Source organism: Lissotriton helveticus, chromosome 5_1 (assembly GCF_964261635.1).
Source record: "Lissotriton helveticus chromosome 5_1, aLisHel1.1, whole genome shotgun sequence".
NCBI lineage: Eukaryota > Metazoa > Chordata > Amphibia > Caudata > Salamandridae > Lissotriton > Lissotriton helveticus.
Window position 1 is genome coordinate 1,087,598,057 of NC_136065.1, and position 22,904 is coordinate 1,087,620,960.

Below are 22,904 nucleotides of genomic sequence, written 5' to 3' on the forward strand. Positions count from 1 at the left end.
AAAGGAAGGCAAGCCCATCTGCACCCGTCCGCAACCAGTGCCACGGACCCTGAATCTCCGACCACACTCCACTACAACTCAGCTGCCCTCCTCGCACTCCATCCTGGGATGCCCTCCTCGCACTCAACCCTGGGAGTAACAACTGCCAGCTGTTTATGCCGAACACCACCCACGGCCAGTTCTCCTGCCGCCAGACCTTCACCACACCCTCACGGTCTCCGTGCCCATGTCACACGCCAACACCACAGAAGCCCTGACATGCATCCTCCTCTATGTGCTCTCCCTGCACAGACACGCCGTAGAGATCTGGGGGGGTCCTCCTCGACACCGTCTTGCCGGACATCACCTTCACAGTAACCTGGACCACCACCACCATCCCTCTGACTTTTTACCTCCACCACGAGCGACTCCTCCACCATCACTTCCAGATCCAGACCAGCCCAAGAACCACACTTCGCGGCACCCTCGCCTACAGACCCCCCCGGACCTTGCGCTTCATTTGCCACTGCCATCGCTGACCTCATAGCACCCCACACCTTTGCTTCCACGAACTACATACTCATCGGAGACCTGAACTTCCACCTCGACAAAACTAGAGATCCCCAACTCCGCCACCCTCCTGGACAACCTCGCCAACATCGCACTGAAACCGCTCACGACCCCTACCCACAAGGCAGGACACACCCTCAACCCCCATCTTTGCAGGTGGGAACAACATCCGCTGCAGCCACACCACGCAACCCCCATGGATTTACCACCACTGCGTACACTTCCTCGTCAACAAACCTACGCCTCCCAAACCTGCACCCTGCCTTCCACGAAGAAACCGGAGCAAGGACACAGAGGAGCAGGTCAACTCCACCCTCAACCGCGATGCCCCCACCACCTCGACCGACTCCAACCTCGCAGCCAAAGAACTCCACAGATGGATCACCAACTGTGCAGACGAGCTTGCACCCCTACGTAACCCCAACAGACAGTGCCACAGAAAGGCCACCTAGTTCACCACCTACCTCCAAGAAGCCAGATGCACCTGCAAACGATTTGAGAAGGACTGGAGAAACTGCAAATCCTCGGAAGACCGCACCACCTACAAGAAAGCCATAAGTGAATACCACCAACACATCAGATCCACCAAAAGGACTTTCTTCCAGAACAAGATCCTCTCCAACTCCAGCAACTCCAAGGAACTCTTCAGCATCATCCAGGAATTACTCGCAAATGTATCTATTAATGACATATGCATGGCAGCCAGGTCAAGTATAAACACATTCACAAAACATTGTGTGGACATTCAGGTGAACAAATAAGCACAAGTATGTCAAAGTACTGAAGCATCTTTTAACAAACACAACTTCTTTCAAGCCACCCTCCTAAACTAAAGAAGTACATCGATATAAAATTAGTGCACAACATGTGAATATATAAAAGATTTATGCTGCAAAACAAAATGGTTACTTACCTGTAGGTATAGTTTTGGAGCTTGACGCATTTTCTGGATTCACATGGAAATCATCCTGAGAAATGAAGTGTATTTCAAATGAACTATGGGGGAAAAAAAGTGCCTCTGTAAAAGTGCGGGAAACTCAAAGAAACAAAAGGAAAGGTTGCGAAAAGGGTGGGAAAAGAATCTGAAGATGGTGACCATGCAAAAGGGCTACTTGGAAGCACAAGCGGACAGATATGCCACCAAAGGGGGACCAATGAGAGAGGAATAAAGAGAGGACTAAAACAAAAGCATTCCAGACCCAACCACTAGATAATGGAATAGTGCACAGCATGTAAATCCAGAGAAAATTACAAGATACAAAACTACCCCTACAGTTAAAGAACTATTTTGTTGTTCACTGGCTTTAAGCTTATTCAGTACAAGTAGTCTGTTCCTGGACTTCATCATTTCTCCAGTGGCTGTTTCCAGTTTTGGAAGAATGAAGCCTATTGCACATGCAACTGACCTTTCCTGCCACTTGTATCAGTGATCGCGAACCATTAACTTGAACTTAAGTATTATGTTTCCAGCTAAGCTGGGTCATGGGTTTATTAGTACACAATCATGCGCCCTAGGGGAGGGGGTGACTTCTAGCCAGCCAGTGATTGACTTCTAGACTTCTGTTATCTTGGACACTTTTCACCACAAGACTTTTGTAGCTATGTCCTCTTCCTTGGTCACCCATTCTGATAAATAGTTTGTATTCTAGCCATCAGAGGCAAAGAATTCCCCTGTGCTTCCTCAGTTCCATGTTTGCCCTGATTTCCACCTCCCCCTCCCCCTCCAACTCCACCACACAAGTTTATGTACCATTGCAGTGTGGGGAGGACTTTTCCCTGAGTTATAGTCATCACTCTGCCCAAATCACCAGTGACACTTGGGTCTTTATTGATGCTACATTTATTTTTGCCACCTCTTTTAAAGGAGCCACTGCCTCAGTCATAATCTTAGTAAATTCCTTGATGACGCCTGGCTTCTCTTGTTAGAAATAATATAATCAGCCCTACCTTCAAAGGAATGAAAATTCTATTTTCTTGTAAATGGTCCTAGATTATCATGGATTTGTGTACAATCTAAACCAGTTCCTCTCTCTGCAGAAGTTAAAATGCTGATTCTTGCCTAGGTCACCACAGCACTCCTGAATGACCACTCAGTGCTATGTAGACCTGCAGAAAATGTAGTCCAAGGAGCCTGTCCTGCACGACCACTGGAGTACCTTTTCTCCAGTGTTAGACGCCAAGCCTTTGCAGAGAAGACATCCATTCTGCCTGGAGCTTTGGTGATAATTGCTAAACCTGAGGCTTCATCTGTGTTTGGAAACCAAGAACCCACAGGAACTTTTCCTTGATGCCTTTATCTAGGAGGGCCGTGTTTAAGATGAAGGGAACAGACACTGATGCACATGCTCATCCACCAAAAAAGCTCCAGGTTGAGGAGTGAGGGAACTCCAGTCTATAGTTAATTGATGGCAGGAAATGGGGAAAGGTAGGAGAAGAGAAACACACTGGAGTTTTTTTACTCGTCTCACCGCGGTTTAGGTTGGTGCACATCTCTCTCCCCCCCTCTTGAACATGTTAAAAGGAGCGCACATGTCACTGGTACAACTGGTCTAATGCGAACCACTACATCATGTACTAAATGTGAATGTACCACAACCTAACAGACTTCCCATTCCTATGTAGCTCACATGATGCTCCATAGGAGACATGGTCAACAAACCCACGAAGTACCGAGCGACCCCACTGTGCTCAATAGAACCAAGAATTCTGAAGTGATTATAGCCTCAAGTGGAATTCAAGAGATCAAGGTCCAGTGTGGAAGCAAAAGTCTTCTAGAAGGTGAAGAAAAAAGCCCAAGGGAATATGAGGAAACCAAGCAAATACGCAAGGAACTCAATATGGTGAGTATGCGTGAACATAAAGGAACGAAACAACCAGCGGTTGTGAGGCAGCTTGCTCCCACTGCCTGGCTGTTTAAGTTGTCTTAGATGTTTTGATTAGTTGCCAATTTCTGTCAAACTTGGAAGATACGCCTCTGTATCTCTGTCCAAGCTACCACAGTCTCCATACTTTTGTTCTCAGTCTTTCCTTGTCAGTACTTTTTCCCCCCCAGGATTATTTCAATCCGCACAAGACGTTCTTGCATCCCCCTTGAAGGCAGCCTGTTGTCCTGTGGCCTACAACAACCACCACCACTCCAGAAACACGCAGGGCAGCACCAAACTCTTCCTTGACTACAGCTGTTCTGTCCATGTAGTGCAACTGTTGAAGCTCAAATGTGTGTTGTCTCAGTGTTCTGTATGACCCATGATCTGTATTCGGATTCAGCTCATTTGGGCATCGTTGTGGCTTATGTGGGCAGTATTACAGGCCAGTGGCAATAAAACACATTAGAGTGGAGCAGTAGCACTTCTCATGTGGGCACATACGACCCACTCAGCAATATATTCTGTCATAGTCGGCATTGTGGTAGCTTATGTGTATAACTATTTGGCAGGAAAATCTATAGTTTTAATTGCATTTCATGTCCAGCAGCAGGGCTTGGTAACTCCAGCCACTTGTGATTCTTTTTCTTAGTAGACTAACCTTTGATATTTATTTCATAGATACATTTGTAGCAACACAGATTTAAACAACACTTTGCTACGCCACTGAAACCAGTCTAATCTTCTTCTTGACTTAAAGTACATTTTCATAGCTGCAACCTCTTTTTTTAAGATGCTTTAAGTGTCTACATTTGGTGTGTTTTTTACCTGAGACACTAATCTAATTTTTCACAAAGGTTCTACAAATTTGCATATTTCACTGTGTGAAGGATGTTGCCCCTGAAGATGGGAGGATTTAAACTGGTTTTTTTTGTGCAAAAAACTGAAATCTGGCATGGACCTACATGACATCTGTTTCTTTTGCCTTCGTACCAAACGTGACTCCAAGTCATGCTACAAATGCTCCAGGATGCACCCAAAGATGGTCTCTGGGAGCAAGAGCCCAAGCTTCATGTTGCAAACACAAGTGAGGCCTGGCTTGGTCCATGTCACCCTTGTCAAGTAAGTTGAGCTACCACCACCCTGGCCCCTGCATCAGCAAGCTGTCACAGTTTGCATACTACTGACTGGATAAATCTGGAGCTGATGTGACCAGAGTTCTCTGTACCATAGTCTTCTCTGCAGAAAACTGATGCCTTCCAATAGATCATCCTTACTATTTCCTCAGCTTTGGCATCAGAAGTTCCAGAGCTTGGAGACATGTTTGAATTTATGTCAGACTCTATACCAGGCCTTCAACATGTTTCATGAGATGAGGAGGAGGCAGATTGTTTGCTTCCACTTCAATATATAGATGCCAGACTTCCTTTTAAATTTCAAAATGCCAGTGGCTTAGATCCTTCCTGGAATCTGCCCTGAATTTACGCTTAGGGGGCCCTTTGTAGAAGAGAATGCCTCTTTTATGTTTAGGGTTTAGAGAGCTGCGGAAGTTCTATAGCTATCATAACTCTGAGTGTCTGAGACTAACCTGACATACATTTTGCAATCTGGGCCTGCTAGCTTTGAGTCCTTGTTATCATTCAAAGAAAGCCTGACTGACCCAATTCTAACCAATTTGTTTAATCCTTTCTCAGCACAACATCAGACTCCAGAGAGTCTTGTAGTACAGGTCTCCACAAGAAAGATCAATGCGGACCCTTTTCCCTGCTACACCACCAGACTGGGAACTTAAAAAAACAAATTCATGTTATGGGCACAAACATGTTTTTTCTCATAGTTTGGCATTGTTCCCTGACTCAAATTTTCCTCCTGGGTGGCTAGCTATATGCATTCCATTTGGGATGTGGCAGACAAGGTTTTGCCTGTGTTGCCTCTTTAGGCTACGCAAGGCAAAACCTTTGCTCAGACTCCACAAGACCGACAGTATGCTGCCAAAAAGCAGTCTACGTTCTGGGCTGAACACCACTGATTGTGTTGTTTGTGCAGCAGACACAAGCCTCATTATAAGAAAATATGCCTGGATTTTTCCCACTGGCTTCTCTTTAGAAGTCCAATCTAAGCTGATGGTCATGTCCTTAGGTTGGTTAGACATTTTGGAAAAAAGCTAATGCAGCTGTATAGCATTACAAGGACCGAGTTGCAGTTCACTCCTTGGGATTAACCTTCCCCTTCTTGCCATTATCAGTAATAAAGAAAATTTAATTAGGTCTTGGACACTTGCAGAGTGTAGCACATGGCCATTAGATTTGACCAGACTGGGAGGGGCAACGTATCTCAATGGCCAGCAAGCCTGTGAAAAGGCATCAGACTGGCTTAAATGCTTTTTCTTCCTGTAACGCATCCAACATTCCATGGGAGCTGAACCTGCCCCTTACCCAGCTGGTGCATTAACCTTTTGAATCAACTACCTCCCGTGAGACACAATGTATTTTATGGGCGATTGCCAATATGATTGCCATAACGTTAGCTAGAATTGTTGGAAGGCTCCAGGCCCTTTTGCTTCCCTGAACATTTCCGAACGTTCCATGGAAAGGGCCGATTTCTTTGGATTATTCCTTTATATATACTCTTTTATAATGAAAGTACTACTGGATTTCTAAAGTAATGAAAAGCTTGTTCTTCAAGCATTTTTAGGCATCTCCATGTCTACTCCGATGTGCACAAATTTCATAATTTGAATGTCAAGTGCGCCTGGTACTTCTACCTGGTGCACACTTGGGGTATCTATTTGCAGAACAACTTTTTGTGCGGGGGTAATGACAGCTGCCAACTGGCTCCTAAGCTCACCATTGCCATATTGATTGTCATGAATCACCCATTGCTACTCTGCATGGAGCCTAACCTCCATCCATTGTTAGGGCACTCCCCATCAGGACTATAGTGGCAGTATGTGCATTTTCCAGGCCTTTATTTGTTGGAGACATTTGCCTGACAGTTAATTGGGCTGCCCATGCACATTCTGCCTTCTGTGTGCTCTCGACTTCTTTCCTGAGTGATACAGAGTTTGACCTGGAAGTTCTCTGCAACGTGTTTGCCTAAGCTAAGCTGTTAGAGATACTGTCTTGTTACTCCTCCCTCTCTTGTTCTAAATTGCTGTGGAAACTACCCAACGTCCAGAATGAGAATGCAGTCCTGCCAAGTGCCACATATTACTCGTCAGACTAACACGAATCGTTAATCCTCCACGCACTGGAACATTATGTCAAACAAATTTGAAGAGCTCCTTAGAGCTCGGCAATAGTCGTTCTTTTTGAGAAACCCAATGTAAAAAGTTGTCACTGCACTCAAAGTCTCTGACACTCCGAATGTTGCTGCTGTCAATGTCTGCAGCCTAGCCAGAAGATATGGGGTCAAAAAAAGGTTGACATCTGATATGGTTCAACCTCAGGTCAGTGTGAGATGGCGGGTGATTCCTGCTCTCGGTAGACACAGGTAGATTTAAATTCAGTGACAATCTGCCACCAGTGAGCAGAACTGTCTTAGGTGAAAATAAGTACATTTTAGTAAAAGGTAGGAGCCACTTCTTCTAGACGGTGCTAAAGAGGGAACTTTCTAGTTTATTTCATTTAAGGGATTTTTCTGCTTAATTTGAATTGGAATTTATGTTCACCCTTGCTGTGTCACACAAGGCTTGGAATGACACACATAATCACACTTTAAACCATGGTGATGTCACACATCAGCAAACTGAAAACTTGCCAACCAGGACGTACAAGCAGGATAAGTTTATCATAATGGCAGCTTCAGTGTTCTTAGTCTGTAGGCTCATTGTTTATGCCCACACACTCTCGCCCCTGAGCCATCACTCTGGCAAACAATCGCTGATTGGTTCCGTTTTAGGTCAAGCCTGCACATTGCATGAGCTTTCCATAGCAAGAGTTTGTTTATAATAAAAAGCTTTTGCCCATGCTTTACCATTTGTTGGCTTCAGCGTCACTCTTATTTTCAGCCTTCAAATTGGCTAGTGCAGGTCATGCGTCACTTCCGTTCCTTTCAGTGGAGCATGGACCAAACAGATTGAACTTAAATAGTGCCCATCTGCTGCTCATGCAATGATTGAGGTACTATTTCTTCTTTCCGCTCCCTCCCTCCAACCCATCCTTTCGTCGTGTTTGTGCCCCGTCTGGTTTTCCCTCCCACACACCTCCCTTGTGTTTCTTCTTCTGTGACGAGCAATAAGATGATGAAACAACAAAAATTAGGAGGCCATCTGCTGTGACGGGCATATTATATTAGTGAATGTTATTGTACTGGTTTTACTGTATCCCAGTACATGATTGAATTATACTAGCTTATGCAGTATTTCTGTGTAAATTAACTTTATAAGCAACAAGGCTGATGTTGGATTTCAAGGCTGCTTCTAGGCAAGGCATTGCCTCATTGCCAACATGCGACTTACTAAGGCTATTTACTAGCACGAAGCTGTGACATACCCATACGCTCCTACACTACATGTCAGCCTTTCTTTAGTTATTTAGCTAGTGTTTGGGTGTTTTCTGGGGCACTGGATTGGAGGTTATATCACATTTTATCAATTCACAAGTAATATTTCAAATAAATCAAGAACTTCACTTTCTTACTGAAAGAATAACACCTACACAATGTATATGCAGTTAGTTATGTTTACTTCTTTGGTGCAACTCTCGTCTTTGAGCAAGGAGTCGTGAAGAAACCTTTAGTGAACAGAATTTAAGGAGAACGTTTGATCTGACGGCCAGATGCTATCACTCTCTCACAATGAGCAGTTAATACTGTTAAACGTCAATCTCCTCCATCTCCCCTTGGCAGGTGATCCAGCCAACTGTAAACTAAAAGCATTGTCAAAGCCATTAAGTCTTTCCAGTGCAAGATCTATTGGCTTTGTCGAGCAATGGGTTTCCACAAATAAAGACAAGCATTTACAATGCAACGGTTTCGCCTTTGGAAAAGTTAAAGCTATTGGCATTGTAAATGACAACATTTTTATTTATGTGTTGGCTTTGAAAACCTAAATAAATGGCATTGTCATTTACAAAGCCAATAGCCTAATCTCTCGCAAATGCGACACCTATTGCATTTGCACCCACACACACACACACAAAACCGGGTCACAAGCAGGCAACAGAGGCACACACAAAACCGGGTCACAAGCAGGCAACAGAGGCACACACAAAACCGGGTCACAAGCAGGCAACAGAGGCACACACAAAACCGGGTCACAAGCAGGCAACAGAGGCACACACAAAACTGGGTCACAAGCAGGCAACAGAGGCACACACAAAACCGAGGGGGCAGGGAAGCAGCTCTACTTGATGAGAATAAATCAGAGATCTGGCAACGATGGGCGTGATCATGGAGGGAATACCCAATCCACAAACAGGAGAGTAAGAAGCACTGCAACCAAATTTGTAAAGTAAGGAAAACATCAGAACCCATAAAATAAATGACAGGCTGACATTGTTTATGTAACCGCAGTCTAAATGCAGAAGTGTTTAAGTAAAATGTTTAATTAATTCATACACAGGCCACATTATACATCTCTTATACACACAAGGCATATGCCCTCCCAACTATTTTGCCTGTGGCTACCTTTTCAGCCTTGGTGGGATTCGAAAACTGGCCTATGAGGTCTGGTGTCCCCCCGAAGTACAAGACTTCACTTCAAGCTATGGCTCCGGCTCAAGCTACCATTCTGATGCTCCTTTACATCTGGGCATCCCTCGGACCGGAACCCCGCCAGCCGCAACTACAGCTCTGGTGCTTCCTAACCTGCACCTGCAGCCGCCAGTGCAACTGGGAGCGGCGGCCTCTGCGAAACTCCCGGTAACCCGCCTCTGCGCACCGGTGCGGCAACTGTGATCTCGGCGCTGCTGTCCGGGATCCAGGCGCAGCGTGTGATCTCGGCGCATTTTTTTTTTTTTCGTGGTTGCAACGCAAACTGCAACACAGGGCTCGGAGAAATTAGGACCGGCCTGGCCTGTAAGGCAACATGCAACCACTGACTGCTTCTACCACACAGTACAAGAAACACAAAAGGCCGCAAAAAGATAAACACGCGTGCACGGCGTTGCCGCTGTTCGGCTAATCTACAAATCCATGGACACAGTAAGGTAGCCGCCAGTGCAACTGCGCCAAACCGGGCGCTCTGACTTACAACTTTCTGTTGCCTGCAACTTAGCGACGGGTGTTTATTTGCCTGTCCTCTTGTGTTAACGCAGGAAAGCGCCTTACCACCAGAAAGCGGTGTGACCCTGCGCTCTAGGTCTAACGTTAATAGACGCATAGCACTTAGATAGCACTTACCCTGGTCAAGTGTAGCGACCTCCCTGCATAGTAAGAGCCCCGAATCTACAAGAGATCTGGGCATGATTTTACCTCCTCCAGCAAGGCCAGGGGCTGCGGGCAATAAACGAAAGAAGATGCAGAAACGCGCAGAGCAACGAGAAGTCGACGGGCCCCGGCGCCATCTTGGGCGGAATGACAGAAACACGCCTTGCAGGAAAAAAAATAAACACCGGCCCACCGCCGCAATGACGTGCTAAAAGGGGCAGGATGAAAAAATTGCCGGAACGACCACGAGTCGCATCGCAGAATGACGGACCCTCTCTCTTCCAATGGCTAGCCTCCATTTATGGAGCTAGCCAATGGAAGACAGAGGCGGAACAAAGCACACATACTATTCTCATAAGATTTCGCCTGCGCGAAACGCTGCTTGCGCAGCTTTCGACAGGCGAAACCTAAAAAAGGACTTTTTTAGTTTTAATGCGAATAACAAAGTTAAAACAAACGTTTTGAAAAAGCACTACGAGTGGTCGCGTCATAGTGCTTTTTTTAAACCATCCAGTTCCCTCCCACCCTCTGTCCGGTTTGTCTTTCCCTTTGCCTCCCACCCCCTCTCGTTCTTCCAATTGCCCACCCCCACTCACCATAGGAAAAGAAATACAGTAACACGCCCAGAGCTGCCAGAGTCTGAGCTTTTTTTAAACTTTTTTTTTTACTTTGTTTTTTACTTTTTTTTTTTACTTTGTTATCCGCATTAAAACTAAGGCTGCCTTTTAACTTTCGGTATAAGAAATATATGCTTGTTTAAATTATAGGTAATTGGCTAGGGTTTTCATACACATGAGGCACGGGCGAACACAGTGCAATGTACATATCCCTATACAGACACTGTACTGGTGAACAAATATCTAAATATCTGTATTAATAGCAAAAGAAGTAGTTTTAATCCCAGCCACCAGATTTATGATGGGAAAGATCCTACAGGCTAAGGGGATGGACTGCTCACAAAGTTAACTTTATCCTTCTGAATCGTTACAGCATGGGTTAAGCTTTTATTTTGAAACTAGGCCTTCTGAAATGCTATCTTTTAAAATGGCTCATTCATAGCATGTGCTTTTGTTTACAGGGTTCTGGCTGGTGTGGACAATTATAATTATACTCAGTTGTTGCTGCGTTTGCCACCATCGACGAGCAAAGCATCGACTCCAAGCACAGCAGCGGCAGCATGAAATAAACCTGATTGCTTACAGGGAAGCCCATAACTACACAGCCCTGCCTTTTTATTTGAGTATGTATACACTGGCATTTTCTTTCAAAAACAAAAGATTCAATTGTAAGCTTGAATATATTTTAAAACCTTGTAAGAATAGCAGGATTATCACTGGCAACAGTCTAAACGGGATGGACATTAGTCAGTTGTCAAAAGCTAATGGTTGACTACTGTACTGTTTGCATGTATATCCTAGATTCACTGTCTGCTCTTACAGTTACCCTTTAACTCACTCAGCTGCATAATCCAAATGTACTGAGCAAGTCTGGGCCCGGTCCTAAAGGGTGAGGATTTCTACAGTGGAACAATATTGCAAAAAAACAGTGTGAAATAATATTATGAACATGGAATGGGACAATAAATACATGAATGCATGTGTAATAAGTTGGCAAAATAAGTGAGATCATAAACTAGTTCTAAATGCTACTGGAATGCACTGTAGGGCAAAAAAACTGAATTGAGTATTTGTTTCGCAATTGCAAAGATAATATAAAGCTGTAAGCAAAAAATCATGCATAGTGAGTGAACCTATACAGTGAGTCCGCAGTAGGCAGCACATTTTTTTAATCAAATTAGAAATGTCAAAAACTTGATAATTAGTGGGGGGAAGTGCTCCTTTAGAAGCATGTCGATTTAAATTACTGCATTGTAAAGGCGTGTGTGTTTTTTCTTTTCTTCTTTGTTGTGCGTGTTAATAATGGAAAGGCATATGGTTTAATCCTGTACTGAGATTAATTCATAAGGTGAGTCACCGTTACATTGTGCCTCATGATCCCATGCATTAGAGTAATATGGAGTAGGACAACTAGGGAAGATGGCAGCATCAGCGGTTAGGCTGATTTGATGTCTATCCTAACCATGCAGCTCACCTTGAGTCTGTGCCCCATGAATCTTTCTTAGAGAGCTCAGTCTCTCCCCATCTCTGTCCACCTACCTTCCACCCCTCTTTTTCCAATCGCTTCTCCTCTCAACATTATTCTCCTTTCCCCCCCCTCTGCTATTGCCCGTGCCCTTTTAGGTTGAAGCCTACCAGACAGTGCAGCTCTCTGGTTGTGAAAAGACTTCTTATGGGCATTCTGAACCCCCCCCCCCCCCTGGGAATGTATTCATTTCACCTATTGCTTTTGGCTTTGTGGTTTGTAACTCACACTTTTGTAGTGTGAATCTTTTCTGGATTCACATTCTGTGCATTAATCTGCCATCTAGTGGTTGGGTCCGTAGTTCTCCACTTTCTTCTAGTATTGATTTTTTTCTTTGTTGGTGTGCGCCAATCGACTCCTATTTGGTGTCCCTCCTGATGTACTGCTTCATCCAGAAGCTCCCACCTTTGGTCGCTATCTTCAGATTCTTTTTTTTTTCGCCATTGGTTCTGGATGCTTGCTGAAAGATCTCCAATATGAGTAAAAACGTTTTTAAGACATTTCAGAAGACGTTCGTCGAAAGGATCACCGAAATTGAAGCGCAAAACCACTGAAGAGGTACCGGAGGAGAATTCTGGAGCTGAAGACTAATTTTCCTCAACTGATTTAGAGAATGTGCGTTCAGGGGTCTTCCTGTTCGGACGGCCTAATGGCGAAGACACCTTTCCAGTTCTGCAAGAATTGTCATACAAAGTTCTCGCAGAAAGACAAACACCCGTTCTACATCCTTGTCTGCCTATCGAGCACTGAATCGAAGACTGGAACACCTGCTCTGTGTTGACATGAAAGAGGGTGATGGAGAGACCGAGACAAGCCCATCACAACCTGCAGGTCCAACAGATGGCCACATCCCTGAGAGACCAAGGTCTTATTGGGTGAAAACGAGGAAAACTACACAGAGGAAGCTGAGGGGGAAACATCAGGCACAGATCAGTTGATTGTCAACATCAAAAGCCAAGTGACCAAAAAGGCTTAAGAGATCCATTGTCCTCGAAGAAAATATCGGAGTCCCAAAAAATGGACTTAAGGACATCGAAGGAAGCCTCAGCGTCAAACCGTTCGACGACTGGAGACTCGTCCGAGACAAGGAGCCCCACGGACCCCTTGAGGGGGACTCTTGTGGAGGAAAAACTTCTGAAATACCCAAGTAGTCAAAGAACAAGTGGAAAAAGAACGTTGCTGCATCGAAATCCGACCGGTCAAGAGCTGAACATTGATCTCGACAACTGGCACGTCGTTGAAAGTCTCTTTGATGCAGAAGAGAAAAAGTATGAGCCACGACCCCAAAGAACAGGGCACCCAGATGAAAAAGGAGAGGCGCCTCGAAGCCGAAATGGCCACTCTCCCCAGAAAAAGGACTTCAACGAAAGGCTAAAGGGCTTCATTATACTGCCGAACGAGCATGCCGAGAAGGAGGTCAAGAAATCTAACCTCCATTGACACCTGAGCCAGTAAGAAGAGGAGAAATAATTCTTCTATGAAGAGGAAATCATGCATTAGGCTGGGGTATATCAAGGTTCGGAGGAATGTGAATATAAGGTACCCCAGTGGCAAGACCTGGAAACTGACTCTCCTGAAGGAGTGCACAGGTATCAGTCGAGGCCTTCACCTCCCGATGACATTGGCATGTACAATAAGGTCATTGAGCAGGCAGCAACGGGTATGGTGTACAGCTTGAAGAAGAAAGATCCCAATCTTGTTTCCAGCTGGACACTCTGGTCCCAACACAGGCAACGAGTCATTTCCTTCCCATGCTCGCTAGAGTCCTAGACCAGGTAAGAGAATACCTAAAAAAACAGTGACTTGTCAACCTGCGACTTGAAAGGCATTGAAGAAATATAAATACCTTGTAAGGATCTAGTATATATAAAGGGCATGGTACCTGCTGGCTCTATAACATCAAAGCACGGAGAAGGGCCAACAATCCATCAACATAAGACCCACCTCCAGATAAGGAGAGCAAAAGAATGGACCTAGTGGGCTGCAAATTTGAATGCAGTGCTGCCAACCAGCGGTGCATTGCTAATTCAGATGCCCTTCTCAACAGCCATGCCCATCAACATTGGGAGGAGATGGGTGCACTCATGAAGCACCTCTTAGAGCAATATAGAGGGCATCACATTTGGTGAAGAGTGGCAGAAACATTTCGAACACCTGCCTAAATTGAGCATTAGACGCAGCGGATACACCAAGCCAGCTGATGATGATGATGATGATGATGATGATGTGCATCACCCTCAGGCACCATTCTTGGTTGAGTATTTTTGGTTTCAAGCCGGAAGTATGGGCTAATTTCCTCAACACACCATACAACGGTGAGTAATTGTTTGTAAACAGTGGACGATACACTCAACCAATTGACGAAGGATAACAAGAGTGGTGAAGGGGATGTTACTTTTGTGCAGGCCTTCAGGCAGAGTCCGCTTCCAGGTGGAAACATACCACCAAAGTTTCCAAGGTGGCAACCAATCTGCAACAACTCATCAGATCTGGCAGTACCAACATGAGGGATGCCAGAGGAAGGCGGCAGCCACACAGAGGAGGATCAACCGCCACCTATTTGTGAGTTATCAAATCCATATATCTTTCACGTCCACCTCCAGTGAAAGGCTGAAAGAAGACTGTCTTCTACACACAGCACTAGTGGAATGCAGAATAAAAAAACTTCCTCCAGGAGTGGAGGTAGATCACTTCAGACAAATGGATAACAAACATAATACAATTCAGATAGTGCATAGAATTAGACAAAATTCCACCAGCCAGGGGCACCAAAAATGAAGGTCCATTCTAAGGAGGAAACCGCTTGTATCCTCAAGGAGGTCGAGGAGTTACTGGACAAAAAAAAGCAATAGAAAGAGTCCCAACACAAATCAATAAAGGAAGTAACTCCACATATTTCCTAATTCCAAAGGTAGGTGGGTCTCTGTGACCAATTCTAGACCTCCAGTTCATAAACAAGTTTATAATAACACAAACGTTCAAGATAACATTGCAAGAAGTCGTACCACAATTGCAAAAAGTGGATTACATGGCAACAGTAGACGTAAAGAATGCATACTTTCACATTCCAATGAATACAAAGCACAGAAAATATCTAAGATTTGTGGTGCATAAGACTCACTATCACTTCGCAGTACTGGTGTTTGGAATAAAATCGGTACCCAGAGTGTTTACAAAGAGTCTAGCTGCTGTAGCAACACACTTAAGAAGGGATATCCATGTCGATCCTTACCTAAACGACTGGTTAGTAAGAGCAAACTTCTACAACAAGTGCCAGGAAACCTATATAACAGGTAATGAAGACTCTTTGCACACTAGAGTTCTCACTGAACATTGAGAAGTCCTCTCTAGAACCAGAACAAGAGATGATCTTCTTGGACCAACTCCATACAGGGAAAAGCATTTCCCAAGTAAAGTAGAACACATCTCTATTGGCAGAAACTCACTTTTACCGGAAGGGGAAAGTTATGACAGTGAGGACTGTGGGGAAATTATTAGGGAAGATGGCATCATGCATCCCTTTAATCCCATATGCAAGACTTTGCATAAGACCAATACAGGAATGTTAAGAAATCAACAGGGAGTTGGGGAGATCTAGTGGTTGTCATACAAATAGTATGGGAGGAAATAACATGGTGGAACAGATCACATATAACACAGAGCAGAGCATTTACAATACCAACTCCAACTGTGACAATAATCACAGACTCCTCATAAATGGGCTGGGGAGCTCACATGGGCTCACTCAAAGTATGCAGAGTCTGGATGGAAGAGACTGCAGTAGTACAAAACATGTAATTAAAGACCAATTTTCTAACCCTGAGCGCTTTCCAAAGGGAGCTATTAACCACATCCCTGCTAGAGATTTTCCCCTGCTGTGCTGGACAGCAATAAAAACGGGTGTGGTCATGACGAGCTCAGCTCGTCAGGAGCACTGTGCTGCATGCCGAGCTGAGCTCGTCATGAGCATGGAAGGGGTTAAAGACCATATTGATTCAAACAGACAATACGACTATGATGTTTTACATCGATGAACAGGGAGGGACTCGATCCCTACCCTTATCAAAGCTAGCCCAAGAACTCTAAGTGAGCAATACAGAGGAAGGTGGGCATCCAAGCATTCCATCTACTGGGGAGGACAATATCGAGGCAGACAGGCCTTGTGCTTCCAAAAATGGGAACTGGAGCAGAAAGTAGGCAAAAAGATCTTTCAGAAATGGGGGATGCCGACAGTAGATCTGTGTGCTACACCTTAGAACGCAACATGCTAAAGCCTTGCCTCTGAACAACCATATCACCTATTCGTGTGGAATGCAATGTCGATAGACTGGTCCAGGACTTTGCAAACGCATTTTCCCCAATCCCCGTTTCACGGACTGATCAGCAAATACAGAATGAGCAAAATGACTTTAATACTAATTGCACTACAGTGGGCGAGACAAACCTGGTTCTCAGAATTAATGGAACTAGCGTAAGGGAACTTTCAGAAATTGCCAAACCAACATGATCTATTGTCAATGAAAAGAGGGGGGGGTACTACACCCAGAACCAGAGGCTTTTAGCCTAGCAGAATGGCTCCTGAGGACTTAGACTTCGGACACCTAAAGCTGCTGGAAAGTACAATGGCTATTCTAGGAGAAGCAAGAAAGCCAACCACACAAAACTGTTACATGGCAAAGTGGAAGAGATGCTCACTATGGTGTATTAGAAAGGGACTATTAGGAGCGAATACAAAGGACAGGACAGTGTTAAAACATCTAACATGTCTTCTAGAAGAAAAATTAACACATGCATCTTTAAAGGTACATTTAGCAGCAACATTGGCTTACACAAGAGGCCATATCGGCAGAAGTTTTTTCACATCACTAGTGATAGAGGTTCTTGGAAGGGGTACAGTGAACCAAGGAAGGTACTGGCATCCACATGGAATCAAAATGTGGTACTCGCTCAATTAATGACACCTATTGAACCTTTGCACAATGCTACATTACAGCGCAGAGTGAGTTGCAAGCAGTCCCGCTACTAGAACCATACTTTGAGATTCACAAGGACAAGATAGTCATGCGGACAGACCAAGGTTCTCACCAAAATTTATTTCACAGTTTCCCATCAATTAAAATATTCACATTCCAAGTTTTTAAAAAAACCTAAAAACGCACACAGAAAGAACATTACACATATTAGACACAAGAAGCGTCATACTGTACTACATTGGAAAGACAAAACCAAACCAAGACTAAACAACTATTAGTTTAATTTGCAAATAGTTTCCTGGGAAGACCAGTAACTACTAACACAATCGCAAGACAGATAGCGCAAACAATTCAGTTGTGCCACACATATGATGGGGAAAAATTTAGTTCTGCACCTAAAGAACATTCCACAAGAAATAAAGGAGCAAACATTGCCTTTCTGGCAAATACATCATTGCTGGAAATCTGTATGGCATAGCAACAATGTTACATGATCATCGGTGCACACGTTCACAAGACATTACTGTAGTGACATACAAATGGCCAAGGAAGCCCCAGTAGGACAAATGGACTTGCATCATCCGTTTACAAATTACTGCCCATCTTAAACTCAGCCACCAATAAGTTAAGAAACCCCTACAAAATCGATGCACAGCAACATTCATGCTGCAAAATGTATTGTTTCTTACGTGGCGGTGTAGTTCTGCAACTTAAAGAATTTTCTGGATTCACAAGCGACCCACCCACCTCCACCAAGAGGATGGAAGGAAGAAGCAGCTTACAAACAAAATCTGAAGACTGGGACCCAAGGTGGGAGCTTCTGGAGGAAGCAGTACGATGTTACTATGCCACTCCATTCCACTTCACTCTACGCCCCTCCACGGCTCGATGCCCCTCCACTCTTTGCCACAACACTGTCCTCAACACCACTAACATTTGGCCTTGCTGAACAGCAGCACACTGGTGTACAACATGGGTAAAACACATGGGCAAAATTAATAGAGCTTGCATAGGCAAGACCTGTTGGTTTTGTCAATCCTTGTTTTTAGGTCTGGCACTTTTATGAAAACAAGCTATCTGTCTATCTTTCTCAATTTCTATTTATATCTATCTAATTATTTTCCCTCTATCTGTAGTGATCTGTTATTTGACCTAAATTCAGCCCTCTTCTTCCATTGATCTGTTGTCATTCATTCATATAGTACTTCTGCTTTGTACAGGATGAGGCAGTGATCAATCAGCCCACTTAAGCTATTGCATACCTTCACTGTGAGTGAGACTCTTTTACAAGGAGCACATTTGCATAAAATATATTTTCCTTCAGTGTCAATAAATATTTTTGCTATTATCCAATGGCTTTTTTTGTTGGGCTTAATAAGGTCCCGGAAGATTCTTCAACAATAACGTTTTGCAAAATACATGAGTAAGCATTAACAGCAGACCTATTAGCTTTGCCATTGCTGCTTTAATTAATGTGATTGTGACGATTATTAGGTCTGTGCTTGCAGTATTGATTGTGAACATTGGAATACGTGCATACCAAAAGCTCCTTGAACTTCGCTTTGTTGTACCATTTGTTAGGTTTTCCATTGGATGATTCCGAATATCTTTTTCTCTTAATAGAGAATGTTACATAGAGAATGGCTGCTGCCAATAAAGAATCAATAGGGACAACTTGTTCTCTTCTTTTTCCAATCTGTGTCTCATTGTCTTCAGGTTCTGTCTGGAGGAAATACACATGGCTTTCTGCCTGCAGCAGAACCATGGGGAATGTACCTGCCTGCTGTCCCATAGGCAGCAGTCCCAGCAGTTATCTCAAGGAACAGGGCAAATCCTGCTCTACCCAAAGTATCTGCAGAGAGTATCTGCATTGGTTGGATCATCAAGCCCTAAAATTATACTGATATCCTTTGGCACTGGGCTACTGGTCAACAGAAAAGTACTGGCATATACACCTGAGCCCATTCTACATCAACTCAGATCTACATACATTACTGTGGTGCTTCCTCAACGTATTGCCAGGTGCTGCCTACTTCCTCAATGCCAGGCTAAACCTGATACCCTGCTGAAGCTCTTCTGTTCTTCCCATATACAGGCCATGTCTCTATGGAAAACCCAAGGTAGCTGCAGAGTTCGAAATTGTAAATACAGTTTGTCATGAAGCCATCTTTGTCACAAGATAGAGTAGGGCTGCCCTTTCACAATCAGGTGAACTTAGTGCTGACCTATGAGCGCACTCTCTGCCTACGATTAGCTTTGCTTTGTTCATCTTTGAAGACTCCCTCCACCCTTTCCTGGTATCCACAGGCATATCCCCACCATTTGTGACTTGGATCACTGAAGAAATGTTCCAAGCCACACTTGAGTGTACCTTGAACCTGCTGTTGAGAGGTGCAACACCCAGCTGACTTGCATGAGGCTCAAAGTGGTCCTACATTGTTCTTTTATGTGCCCATCAGCCCTCACCATTTGCAGGTCAGGCCCCTGGTCATACTCCCATCTACCCTATACCAACAGTTAAAGGTATTAAAATGTTTTTCTGCAATTTACCTTTAACTTTTATTGGTGCTGTGTTAACTGTCTATTACTGCTTCTAATCTCAAGGGTCACTCCTCCTCTTTTATGCTAGGCCTCGACTACTCTTCCAACCAGCACAAGAGTCATGGAGGCCGGCTTCTGTCATGTACCCAGTAGGGGTCGCATGCAATCTTATCTGTGTTATTGCTATGTCGCCCTAGTTACTGCAAAGTATTGGGGGGAAAGCCTGACTCGGCTTCTTTCCGGTGTTTGCTTCCAGCACTTCTAGCCAAAGAGAAAGTCCAAGCGTTCAATCACAACCCAGCAGCCCTGCATTTGATCTGGTTCTTGATTAGCTTACATGTGGGTATTTAGACATCTTGGAAGACTCCAGGTGTATTCTTCAAGCAGGGGGAGCCATATTGGGTACCAAAACCTATTCTCCGAAGTGGAAAAAGATTTGTCAGTGGTGCAGAATCAAAGACTTGCACACTATTTCACACACTTTCTTATGTTTTGTTCCAAATTTGGTCACCAATTCCTTAGTAGGGATTTACCTACTGGTTATGTCCAGGTTATAAAGACAGCTTTGGAAATCGGGGCCATTCCCACATCAGATAATCAAATCTAAGCCTTGGTATGATGAAAGACTCAACGAGGACAGACTATCCTTAAGAATAACTGAACGTTGATGGAGATCAGCTCCATCCGCTAATCACCTCAAGATACTAAGAAAGAAGAGAAACTCATCCTACAGAAAGATCAAGCGCACCAAAGCAGACTTTTTCAGGCATCAATTAGATCAGGCCAAAAACTTTTTGACCTAAACAAAACTCAATCTAAGGATGCACCTCTCCGCCCCCAAGATAACTTAGGCCCACGACCCAATTGTGAAGAATTTGCTTCCTTCTTCACTTTGAAGACCGATAACATAAAGACGGACCTTCTCAACGATCTAATCACACATACTGTCACACATACGAACCCCTCACCATCCCTTCTAGATGCCCCACATCGAAATCCATCAAAGTTCGACCTAAAAAAGAATGCATCTTGGTCATCCTTCAATACCTACAATGAATCTATTCTCAAAATGCTTATTTCCCTGAACCCTGCCAATCATTTCACTGACCCTCTCCCAGCAAACCTAGAAAAGACTTCACCCCGCTACCTCTCTGGACCAAGATCATAAATAACTCTTTACACCAAGGATGCATCCCTGACATCCTCAAAGCCGGGCAGGCATCCTCCATTCTAAAAAAGCCTACGACTGACCATGTGGTCTTAAACAATTACCGCCCTATATCCAACATCCCTACCCTGGCCAAACTCTTAGAAAAATGTGTACACTTCCAGCTTGTAAGACATATAGACCATTTCAGCCTACTCAACAAATACCAATCAGGTTTCCGTGTAGGTCACAGCACTGAATCAGCCATGACCTATATAATTGACGATGCTCTACAAATCCTAGACCAGAACGGGGCCTGCTTACTCTTCTTGCTCGACCTTTTCTCTGCCTTTGATACCGTCAAACACGATAACCTGCTAGACCTTCTGCAACACGGAATTGGATTATCTGGATCAGTTCTAAACTGGTTCACTTCGTTCCTCCAAAACAGAACGCAATGATTCAAGGTCAACCACTCCCTGTCCAAACCTGTCCCAGTCACTTTAGGAGTCCCACAAGGATCTTCACTATCTCCGGCACTGTTCAATCTATTCATGGAACCACTCACTGAAATTCTCTACTCGTCTAATGTACAATATCACATGTATGCAGACGACACACAACTATACCTAAAGATCCATACTCTAGAAGACATCAAATCGCTCAACACAACTCTTGGAAAAACTCAGTTTTGCAGCGTGAATCTTTCTGGATTCACTATGCTGTGCATTATTCCGCGGTCTTGTGGTTGGGTCCGGATTCGTAGTCTTTTCTTTGTTTTTTTTTTTTTTTTTGTTTTTTTTTGTAGCCCAGGTGGGCGTCGGCGTCACACCCCTTTGGGTGTATTTCCGGTGACGTCGGCATGCTTCCTGCGGAAGCTCCCACTCTTGGGCGCCATCTTCAGATTCTTTTTTTCCGCGGTCGGGTCTGGATCGTTCCCGTTTGGGCTCCAGACATTTTTGGAGAAAGAAGAAAGAAAATACAGAAAAGACGAGAAGTCATCTGAAGACTACAGGGGACTTCATCGACGAAAAGCCGGCGAGGAGAAGGCGTTTTTCATCGAGATCATCGACGACCGTCGACGAACACGCGACCAGAGAGACCCTGGACGCTCGATGATGGACAACACGCCGTTCAAGTTCTGCCGTAACTGCCACCACAAGTACGCGCAGAAGGACCAGCACCCGGTATGCAACCTTTGCCTACCGGTGGACCACGAAAGCGGAGACTGCAACGCCTGTTCCGCCTTCGCCCCGAAGACCCTTCGTGTGAGAGAGAGGCAGAGGGTAGCACATGCCACCCTGCAGGGGAAGACCCCGACTCCGTCCCTCTACGAGCTGGGGATGTCCTTCGAGGAAGAAAACGCTGCCGCCGAAGACGACAGCTACACGGTCGTAGAGACCGATTACACGAAGACTTCTGACAAGGTAGGAGACTCTTCGGCCCCCAAGAACCCGAGAGACTGAGTCTAGAAAAATCGAGGGCAAGACCCCGAAAGCGCCGACGCCAAAAAAGGTGGCGTCCGCGTCTACTCCCAGGCCCAGCGGATCCTCCGAGAAGGAGTCCCCGGCGCCGAGGGCTGCTGATCAGCAGAAAACGTCGAAAATCGTCCCCGAAAAGGATCGATCGACGCCGAGGGAGAAAGACCCGAAACTGACGACGACGACCAGAGACCCAAGATCCGGTCCGACGTCGACGTCGAAAACTTCGACGCCGAAAGGTACGGCGACGAACCATCCGCCGAAAAGAACGGCCGACCCATCCGACGCGGAACACGCGGCAGAGATGGAGAAGAAGAGAAGGCGCCTCGAGGCCGAAATGGAGAACATCATGCAGCGGGAGAAAGATTTCGATGCAAAGATGAAGGCCTTCACGATCCCTCACAAGACCAAGCCACCGGTGGGGGAGGCAGTCGAGGAGGAGGAACAGATCGCCGAAGTCGTCGAGGAACAAGACCAGGACGTCGAGGTGATCGACGACCAGGAGGAGTACGAGAATCCCTACGATAGTTACAACTATGGGGAGGAAGAAAGCAGGACAGACGCAGACTCAACACCCTCTGACCTACAGGAGGTAGATTACATAGATGTCGACACCGACAGCCCCGAGGAGGTGGTCGACACTTACCCCTCGAGGCCCTCGCCGCCGGACGACATCGGGGCCTACAACTCGGTGATACAGGCTGCCGCAGCAGCTTTCAAGCTCAAGCTCGACGAAGAGAAGCAGAAAGCAGACTTCCTTCTAGAAACATTGCTCCCAACACAAACGAGGAGCCAGTTCCTTCCAATGCTCGAGAGCGTCTTGGCTCAGGGGAAGGAA

At 45.0% G+C, this 22,904-nt stretch overlaps 1 protein-coding gene across 2 annotated transcripts in view; it reads left to right on the plus strand.

Moving 5' to 3' along the window:
- The window catches only part of WBP1L (WW domain binding protein 1 like), a 239,616-nt gene that overhangs the window by 207,372 nt on the left and 9,340 nt on the right, over positions 1–22,904 (plus strand). For both annotated transcript variants that reach the window (XM_078643669.1, XM_078643670.1), the window contains exon 3: positions 10,861–11,022. In XM_078643669.1, the coding sequence (XP_078499795.1) occupies positions 10,861–11,022 (162 nt within the window). The remainder of the gene's footprint in view (positions 1–10,860; positions 11,023–22,904) is intronic.